This window comes from Simochromis diagramma, unplaced genomic scaffold (genome assembly GCF_900408965.1).
Source record: "Simochromis diagramma unplaced genomic scaffold, fSimDia1.1 OVJJ01000131.1, whole genome shotgun sequence".
Lineage (NCBI taxonomy): Eukaryota > Metazoa > Chordata > Actinopteri > Cichliformes > Cichlidae > Simochromis > Simochromis diagramma.
In genome coordinates, this window is record NW_024387200.1 from 7716851 (window position 1) to 7727083 (window position 10233).

General features: G+C 39.7%; 1 protein-coding gene across 1 annotated transcript; it reads right to left on the reverse strand.

Moving 5' to 3' along the window:
* Positions 1–464: 464 nt before the first annotated feature.
* On the reverse strand, positions 465–9848 carry ostf1 (osteoclast stimulating factor 1). The gene is made up of 10 exons (XM_040051022.1): positions 9691–9848; positions 6431–6477; positions 5003–5053; positions 4656–4719; positions 4458–4511; positions 4108–4215; positions 3781–3830; positions 3433–3511; positions 2674–2772; positions 465–1550 (listed from the first exon to the last, which is right to left on the reverse strand). Exons 1-10 carry the CDS (start codon positions 9722–9724, stop codon positions 1492–1494), a joined length of 645 nt encoding a protein of 214 aa, XP_039906956.1. The 5' UTR covers positions 9725–9848; the 3' UTR covers positions 465–1491.
* Positions 9849–10233: the final 385 nt, after the last annotated feature.

A 10233-nucleotide genomic window follows, 5' to 3' on the forward strand; every position in this document is an offset into this window, starting at 1 on the left:
CAGAAACATCCCTCGGAGATTTTGGTCCATTTTCAGATGATGATATCGTACAGCTGGTGCCGCTGATCCATAACGTGAATCTCCCGTTCCACTACATACTGTGTTGAGCAACCATCAGAAGACAGGTACACATAACGTTCAACAATTTATTAATAATAATACTTAGGCTGTAGTGTTTAAATGATGCTCAGTTGGTGATAGGCTAATAAATTATCCCCCACACTTTTCCAAACTGCATGATTGAGCCACATTCAAAGTTTCTTCCCCGTTGTGATGCTGAGTGTGACTGCAGACCATGTCTACATGCAGAGTTGCTGCCATGTGACTGAAGGATTTGATACCTGTGTTAAAGCTGAACAAGTGTACCCAATAAAGTGGTCAGTAAGTGCATAATCCCACTGCACTGCTTCTGTCAAGACACATTTCTCTATTTTCTTTCAAAAATATCCATTCAGTGTACATTATAAGTTAAAAAAAAAAAAAAAATCTTTATTTGAGAATGAAGAAAGAGCAGACAGAAATCCTGAACAGTCCTCTTAAGAAACTCATAATCTCTGAAGACAAACATGTTCACACTGAGGAAGAGAAAAACAACCGCAAACACTCGCACGAATTTACATTTAAGGCACATTTTCCCCTCAATCTGTTGGAAAGCAGCAATAAAACCAGAAATATGCTCACAAGATGGAAATCAAAAGCTTGAAAGAGTTCAGATTAATGTTTAGTTTACATGAGGAATATTATTTTTAATTACAGTGAGCTGAAAGCAGGCTCTTAACAGCGGTGGAAATATTATAAAAACACAAGCAGTATAGAGTTCAACAAGTGAGTTTACTGCTAGATGAGATGCTTACACATACTCCGGCCACATTAAGCCCATTTATGCACATCGGTTGCATGCATAATTTAAGTGTTGAGAATATATGTGGGGAAATCTATTAGGGGGGAAATGTTGGAGCTAAATACATGTTTAATAGTCTTCCTAATGTACATAAAGGTTTGTAGTTGTGATAATGTGTTTCCAATTCCTTCTGCTCATGTTTGTAGTTCAGCAATTTAAGTGGAGCTTGAAAAACTTGAGTAGAAACACACCAGATCAATGTTTAATCTGCATTGGCACTTTAATAGGTTAAACATAAGCTGTATGTTTGGAATGTGTTTCTAAGAGTTTTGGTCCCTTTTCCGCTACTACATATACTCTGCTCTTCAGCCCACAGTGCACAATCGATCCTCCAAGACAAATCCCCCACGTGTGGAAATCCACTCGGGGTAGAAAAAGCAGGCCAACTGTAAAAGACTAATTCAAAGCTCTGAGACTCGCACTGAAGTGAGGCTGAGGGCAGAGGAGTGAGGTGTTTGAACAAAATAACTGAACTAAAATGAAGTTACAGTTACACAGCAATTCCACTTTAGGTCCTGTAATAAAACTCTGCAAGGATCATGACCCCCAAACCCAATGGAAGACAGAGGCAATGGTTTAATGGGGCCAGCTCAGTCCGAGTCCTCATCGTCCAAATACTCTTCAGCATTGCTGTGTATGCGGGTGGTTTCTGCAACACAGGAAATGGATAGTTACTGCACTATTTTTACATATTATGTGTAACTGCATCATCTCTGTACACTTCATGTCTTTCGTCAACTGACGAATGGGGGAAGAAAAAAAAAATATAATACTCTTGGTGTGCAGTGCATTTAACTACCATTTGTTTTGAGATATATTATATATAGAGGAAGAACAAGTTACACCCCATCTGACCCATACCAGGTTCTAAGGTAAATACAACTTTGGATGAGCAGAAACACTGCCTATTACACCATGCCACTATATCTTAAACTTAAGTATACATAATTAAATCACAAATACAGAAGCAGTGTTTGAAAAACTAAATAGTCTCCATAATTTGATAGCTTGTAGAACCACCTTTGGAAACAGTGACTCAAAGCGTGGGACTTTATCAGTCCACATTGTTGGGGAGGAATTTTGGCCCGCTCTTCTTCACAACATTGCTTCAGTTCAGTGAGGTCATTTATTTATGTGCCGCTCTCTTAAGTTGCCACAGCATTTCTGGACTTTGACTGGGCCATTATAACACCTTTTATTCTCTCCTGTTTTTTTTAGCCACCATGTTTTGGATCATTGTCCTGTTTCATGACCATATTTGGGCCAAGCTTTAGCCGTCTTCACATCTGACTCTAGAACACTTTGGTATTCAGACAATTTGATGGTCACCTCAATGACTTCAAGGTGCAAAAGTTCTGCTTTTATAATTTGCTTGATTGGTTACATTTGCTGATTCTCAATCACGCGCATTCACGGCTGCCAATGAATCTTCTAATTCCTATAGAAGCAGTAAAGATGTACCTAATTTTTACAGCATTTCACATAAACTTTGGCTTCATTTTTGTTAAATAAATGGTGGCATGATGTAATATGCTATGTGCTGCTTTCACCCGTTATTATTATTGTCATTACAAGAGGGTGTACTTTTTTCACTTGACTGTAGTTCAGTCTTCCTGTGATCAGCTCAGTAACTACAACAAGAGACTCTTGTGGTAGGTGCTGAACTTACACTAACTGAGCAGAGAGAGTTTCTGGGACTGTGTGAATGTGAGATTGTGTGAGTGTGTGTGGGTTATGCTGTGTGGCTGCTCCGTAACGGCAGCTTTACTTACGGCCTCCCTGCCTCCTTTTGATAAGCGACGCACACTGGGCATTCGTGGCCATGTCCACAGCCAACTTGTTCTCGTTATTCCTGATGTCTATTCTCGCATCTGAAACAAACATAAGTAACATAAATTTTCACCTGACATCCAGACTGGTCTGCAGCTAGAATTTTTCTTTTAACTTGAAAGTCTATCTTGCCACCCACCTTTGCTTGGATTAAAAAGACGTTATTTGTTATACAAACTGAAGAATTATGAGTATGAGTAATCCAGATCCTCGGGGTAGATTTAACAGGAAATGCAGGCTTTTCCTTCAATAATACCACATTACCTCCCTCAAGTGGTAAGATCTACTTTTTTTTTTTTTTTTTTTAAATCAGCCCAACAGGATGTGTAATTTTAGTTATGTTTCTATAATGTCAGTACTTTGACGGCAGTTTCCTTGTCTTGAACTACCTATGTATATTTTAATGTCTGGCAGCATTTTTTTTCTTTACGTGTAATTTGTACATAGTACATACAACAGCCAATGAAAACTGATAAAGATGAAACCTGTTTTCATGAAAAACTTTGTTTTAATGTGTGGATCACAGTCACTTATTGTCTACTCAAACTGAAGCCGCACGCTCCCATCTCAGAGTTTCATAAAATATTTCAGGAGATTTCTTTCCGTCCATCCCTGCAGAGTTTCTAGCAAAACAGCAAAGATGACCCTGCTGACCAATGTATTCTTTTAAACACAAAAAAGCAACATGGATGTATACTCACTCTTGTTAAGCAGCATTTCCACTATGTCAGAGTAACCCTTCCAGGAGGCAGCGTGCAGTGGGGTATCTCCGAGTTTATTCTGAAACACAAAACATGATTGTTACTGGCAAACACCCTGACAAGCATCTACTTTCACCCAAACCACACAAGGTTTATGAAATCATGACATCATCACACTGAACTTTTTGTTGATCAATTTTTTGTCCACAACAGTTTCTTCTCTGTTTTTCCTAGCATGATAAACTGGGTGTTGAATAACATCGGTTTCCTTACACACATTAAACTGTTGACACTCCTTCCAAACCTTCTGAATTCTGATTTCTGAATGTGACTTTAAACCTGCCTCACCTGCTGGTTGAGCTCCACATTGGGCTGGGTGAGCAAAAGCTCCACCACATCTGGTACAGAAATACAAGAGAAGAGATTTCATGTTAAATGTTACCTAACAGTAATGGAGAAACAATGGAGGGCAAAGAACAAGTTCCTATTTTCTTGTACTTAACTTTTCATTGGAAACAGAGCTCCCTGTGTGTGTGTGTGTGTGTGTGTGTGTGTGTGTGTGTGTGTGTGTGTGTGTGTGTGTGTGTGTGTGTGTCTCTCAACATTTAAGATTTCTGAAATGTAATAAGTAGCTGATCCATAATCTCTGACATCAAAAAACTACTTTACTCCTACCTTTATGTCCTCCATGGCATCCCCAGTAGAGGGCAGTGTTTCCAGCCTTATCCAGCCCATTTATTCCAACTTTATTGTCCAAACATTCTCTCAGCCAGCTCAGATTGCCTGTTTAAATAACCAGTATGTACACAACGAACACACAGAGTCAAATGGAGAACTTTACTAATAATGTAAACAGTGGTACAGGTTTTCAGCAGGAACAGAAACACTGTCATAATAGTCACACAGACAGACAAAAGAGAACTGTCTTAGGATTAAAAAAAAACCCTCCTGTATCTAAATGCAGCCACACCTCAACCAAGAATTAAGAGCAACAAATAAAGACTAGTAGAAATATTGACATCTACCTCGTTTGGCTGCCTCATGCATCGGATTGTCGATAGACTCTGCCTGCTCAGCCACTGAAAAACAAAACAAGGGCATCAGTGCATTATGGAAAATTAACTTAAGGGACAGAACTATCGTTTTTGTACGAGCTACACCGCATAGTACTGTACTCATTAATATATCTGCTATTTAACTGTGAAATTGAGATGTGTACTCACCATAGTTACTTGGAATTAATCCTGTTCTTCCTCTACATGTCCCTTTCCACCAGTTAGTGTCACTCTGAGTAATAGAGAAGCATTTGTTAAGAAAGAAAAGACCAAAATAAACTAATAACTAAATGAAGCAATAAGTTAATCTGCTTCAATACAACACTGAAGTGGGGGGAGGTGTAAAAATGGAAAAATAATAACACAAAAGGAAGGCAAAAAATGCAGAGAAAGCAAGATTATGATTCCACAGAAAGAGGAAGAAAAACTTAAGTTAAATTAAAACTCGATGGGAAACAAAACCGTGGAATAAAAGATGTCTGTTACATGATGTAGCTTCTAGGGTTTCCACTTACTGTGTCAGAGATGTACAAGATGTCTCCTTCTTCGAAATATAACTCATCTGGCTAGAAAATAAAAAGACACTGTTACAAGTTGATAACCGGTGTGTGAATGTGTGTGTGTGAATGGGTGAATGACTGAATGTAGTGTGAAGCCTTTGGGGTCCTTAGGGACTAAGTAAAGCTCTATACAAGTACAGGCCATTTATAACCATCAGTGACCCAGGATGTGGCATTCACACTTTTCTGACCTCACCACTAATGTCAGATTTGTGTTGTATTTTAAGCAGCCTCCCCCTTTTTTTCTGCAACCAAATCTAGACCAACACATGAAAAACATGAAAGCAACTGGTAACTCAGTTTGCAATTCGGTGGTTTAGACTTATTCTGCCAAAGTGTTTCCCATGTATAGCGCTTACTTGGGGGAAAGGTTTGGTATCTCAATGCATGTGCAATCATTCATTTAAGGAAATCCCAAAGATCTGATTCAGTTCTGTTCGTGTGGACGTAGCTATGCCCACATGAACAGAATTACCTTTTATGGTATGTTTAGTAGGTTATTTATTTTTTCTTAGTAAGTCTGAAAAAAATGACACCTTCTGATGCTAATTTACCAGTGAGTCATCCCTTCGCTCTTACTTTGAAAGTTCAGTCATTGCTAACAAGCTGGCCCCACCCTTCCCGAATTTAGCTTCACGTACTTGCTACCTTCCTGTCTAGGTTACCATTGTGGTGATGCTCGATATCAGTTAACCACTTCCCCAGTGAGATCTTATCACAGAGATGGATACAATCCACCTACATCATCATGAATTACAGCTTGAAACAGCAGTCCTTCTGCTCAAGACACCTGCTCTGAGCTGCAGGAAGCGTGCAGAGTGGTGGGATGGTACTCCCTACTGAAATGTGACTGGCCCTTCCTGATGCCCACCCACCAGAGCCACTGGTTTGAAGTACTGTTAATATTGTTTTGGCCGACAGCCTAGACAGGACCAGTGGAGGAGTGTATTGATATATTAGTATAAATAAAATCTTCTAATATTTAAGTATAATTAAGATTTTATGATCAAATATTCCGATTTTGGGACTTTGTTTTGATTCCCCTGCATCGTCATCATCACCATCTTCTAGCTGCCTCTTACGAACTAACTGGAAAACTACTCTTAACCCTACACCACAGCCTTCCACACCATTCAAAGTCATTGCAGGCTGTGTTTACTCAAAGTGTAGTTACACTTCCTGGGAGGTGCATATCAGGTTATGGCATAGGGTTAAAAGGATTCTCTGGTTATGTCGTAGATTTCCAGCTGAAACACAGTTCAGGCATTACCCCATCCCTAGCATCCTAACCTTGTGAGAAACGCTAAGATTAATTGATGATCAGAATAAAGTTATGAAAGTAAAAAGAAAAAGAATCAATCTCAACAAAGAAAAAACTCTTACTGTCCGTGGGTCGAAGGTGAACAAAGCTCTGAAAACCTTGACTTGGCCTAGTGAAGACAAAAACAGACTAGATGTTAGACACAATATGTGTGCGCACTCTGTGACAAACAAAAGTGAGGTGAAACCACTCCTGGTTAAGCCCTGCAGAACACCCAGCTAGTTTCAGTCCGGTGAGTATACAGGTGAGTGCGTGCAGAAGGCAGCTTCTAATGTGGTAAACTACTCTCTTTTCTCAAGTGCACAAATCAAAGGTGAGAGGTTATCTATTATGTAAACAAAAAGACACATTTCAACACGTACAACAGGCACAAAAAACAGCATCAACAGTGTGAGTGGTTGTTGTGTGTAGCTGCACTCGGGGCCACTGGTAGCTCAAACTTGAGGTTGAGCTCTGCTGCTGAGATGCTACTATGCTGTGGCTTTAGTCGACTGCTAAACTACATCAAAAGCTTGAACAGCCATGGTCAAGCTTTCAAAACGTATTTAAATACTTGATATAAACATTTTATATTTCAACTAACTGCCTGTTTCTGGGCATTAACGTAAGGTTACATATAGTCTGCTGTGTTGTTTACAACAGACACAAAGTTTACTAAACAGACTAGTGAGCTGGTTACACTCAGCCCTCAAATAGCGACCCAGTTTTGGTTAACAAAACCAGGATAAATATGCTCTCCTGCAAAGTTAAAGAATTTCCTGTGATTTGCATCGACTGGTAGATAAGCGTAATTTGGACTTCCTTTTAAAATTTTGACACACCCGTTTTTTGTTTTAAATTGGAGACAGATGTTAATAATATGCTTTAAATAATATACCCAGTGAAAAAAAAATATGCGTCCGCCCCACTATTGGTGCATATCTGATATCTTCAATCATGCCTTTATTTGGTTATTTTATCAATCCTTTCAGCTTGAACTTGAAAGATTATCACAGTGTCAACTGTCTAACAGTTATATGTTAAAGGTGTTCACCACAACTAAACACAAGGTGACTGATTCACCGTCTTACATTTAAATGCAAAGGCCAGTTAGAGTCCATCTTCCTGATCTCTTTACTTCACAGGCCTAACCGCTGGACCCTGTAAATCCCCTCTGCCTGTGCTGTTACTCAGGATTTCTGTTTAGTGAACACACTGCCTCGGTGTCTCAGATTGACGGGGGCTGAGCTGCCGCACAAGTCCAGCTCTGTTCAAACACAGTAAGCACGTCTGCTTTGCAGACCCATACTGAGGGCCTGTGCTGACTCAATTAAATTCTTGCTACATTTTAAACCCTGGGCACACAATAAGATAAAAAGAAATCTAATGAATAAACAAAGAAGAAAATTTGTGCCTTAACATGAGCAAAGCAATGACAGTATATATTTCATCTATTACTGTGTGAGCTTTTTAATGAATTCCAGTTATGTGTTTTTTTTGTACATTTTACTTTATTGCAGCAGCTCTTCTGAAAAAGCATGTCTGGTCATGGTGGTTATGTGATCCCTCAGTCATGTTCAGTGCTCAGTTTAACAACGTAATCTAAACTTCTAATCTGCTAAACCAGAGTTTGCACAGGGCTGCCTCTGTTAAACTGCACATACCTTAAAAACAGAATCATAACCTTCTTGTAAAAATGTGGCTAAGTGGGTGCAAAAAACAACCAACCAAAAAAAAAACAAAAGAAAACATGCTAGCTCTTGTTCAAGCTGAACGCATACCTCGGGGTGCTATTTGGTCACACATGGCTACAAACACTTGCCAATGTTTTTTTTTTTTTTCCTCCAAAGCAAATTCATGCACAGACACTGAGCACATCCACCGAGCACATCCACCAAAGGGAAAGTTACAGAAAACCAATCCTGAATCTGGATAAAATAGCTTTAGCAGGATGGATCATTTACTCCTGCACGAGCCCCACCGGCCTGCCACCTGTCACTGACAGGCGATCTCACCTACAGCCAGGTGAGGCATCGTGACTGCTTCGTCAAGGACTGTGAGGAGCGCAAAAGATTGTGTTTCATGCGGGTAAAGAGATGCTCCTGTGTTTGCTGTGTCAGCATGTTTGTAGACATAAACCACCTTTAACTTCACACACGAGGAAGGTTATTTTATGCTTCTCTCCCCATCTGTGAGATGGAGATTTTTTTTCTCCAAACACCTGCATTTACCTGCGTCCACATTTGATTCACAAGATGAGAATAGTGTACTAGGTGCAATTAGCCAACACTACTGCAGAAACCATTGGCTAGAAGATGTAAAGAAATTGACTTTTTCCTTTAGAAAGCTTTGATTTGACATTGTGGACATTTAAATGTCTTTCTGTACATCCCAAAGTTTTACAAATCATAAAAACATTAATAGTCACCCAATTTCAATATGGGTAGACCAGCGCAGTAGAGTGCAGCATGGGCACAAACGAAATGCTCAAAAATGATTACAACAATAAATCAAAAGGTGTTTTTATCACATTAAAGTACAATTTTCTGCCTCCCTCTCATCACGCTGCCTTAAAATTTCATCACAGGTGCACATATGCTGTACTTACAACTATGATGGATGAAATTTTACACTTTGTTTAATAAATAGAAATTCAAAAAACACTTGCCACAGCATTACAAGTTTATTGAGGGAGAAGTCACAGTTTCACTTTTAGCCTCAAACACATGCACCAGGAGATCTGTGTAGTTGCTTTGAACAAAGGATACCTATTAAGCTGAATATCGCCTCTCCTTCCTACACAGGCTGCTTGTGTACACCTGTTGCACTGACACAGTGCGTAGGTAAATGCTAACGCTATGACGTGCTCTAACGTTGGTAAGTAAGGTTTGGGAAGAGGTTACCAGAATAATCCGAGCAAGGAGGAAGTAGAGCTGATGTCACTGACCACGCAGACTTATCACCTATTCACCCAAAGCCACTGACTCGCGGTGCTCTCTTTGCATGAGTGATGGAAATAGGGAAGTGACAGAGGCCTGCTGGTAAGAGCTGGATGGCCCCGTCAGTGTACTGAATGGCCAGAAAGCGCTTTCAATAACTCCAACGCGGTCCTGGCAGGGCTAGCGATAAAGCGACACGGCTTCCAATTAAAGTTTAAGACCTGTCTTTCTATTACCTAAACAAGGTTTCACAGACAAACAACAGAAATCAACCGAGCCCGTGGAGGAGTGTTGAGCGCCCGCCCATTAACCGTTTAACGCCAACAAGGTGCGTTGTCCTCGTATAAACACGTCACAAGTTTGGGTTAAGTTTAAACAACATGTCCTCGTAGTTTTGGTCTTACCTGGCTTGGCTGGTTTGGGAGGAGGCTTCGACATTTGTGAGGCTGGCGAATAAAGCGAAAAGAAACGCGCTGTGCTGTTTCAGTCACAATCGTCGCAAGACTGTCGAGTTCTCTGCTGTTAGCACCCTCAATGAGGAAGTTCGGCTCAGTACGCGGAAAAGTTATTCAGCGCATGCGCCAACCTGTGGCTCGCTCAATCGATTGCCTTTTGGATGTAATGCAGCGGTTTTTTCAAGTTTTCAACATTTCACAACAAACAAATTATAGATTATAATGATAGACTATATATTAAGTATAAATATATTTACATTTTCTTAAAATTCATTTTTGTTTTTTTATTGTTATTTCATAACTGTACATGTTTAGATTTAAGTTGTAACACTTTGAAACATTTTTTTTGCAAATAAATATTTGAGTACGAACATATCAGTATAAAATGTAATAAATGATTAAAGAAGAGAAAACAACATGAATAAAAAACAAAACAAATGTTTTTTTCCCTCAATGGGCAGGTCGTGAGTGACGTGGAGGCTCCAACGGCAA

Excerpts from the sequence above, each read along its gene's own strand:
- ostf1 (XM_040051022.1), bottom strand. The coding sequence starts at position 9,724 with ATGTCGAAGCCTCCTCCCAAACCAGCCAAGCCAG. Across the intron at positions 4,216-4,457 it reads GCATGAGGCAGCCAAACGAG|GCAATCTGAGCTGGCTGAGA; the intron begins GTAGATGTCAAT and ends TTATTTAAACAG. Across the intron at positions 3,831-4,107 it reads ATGCCATGGAGGACATAAAG|ATGTGGTGGAGCTTTTGCTC; the intron begins GTAGGAGTAAAG and ends TTTCTGTACCAG.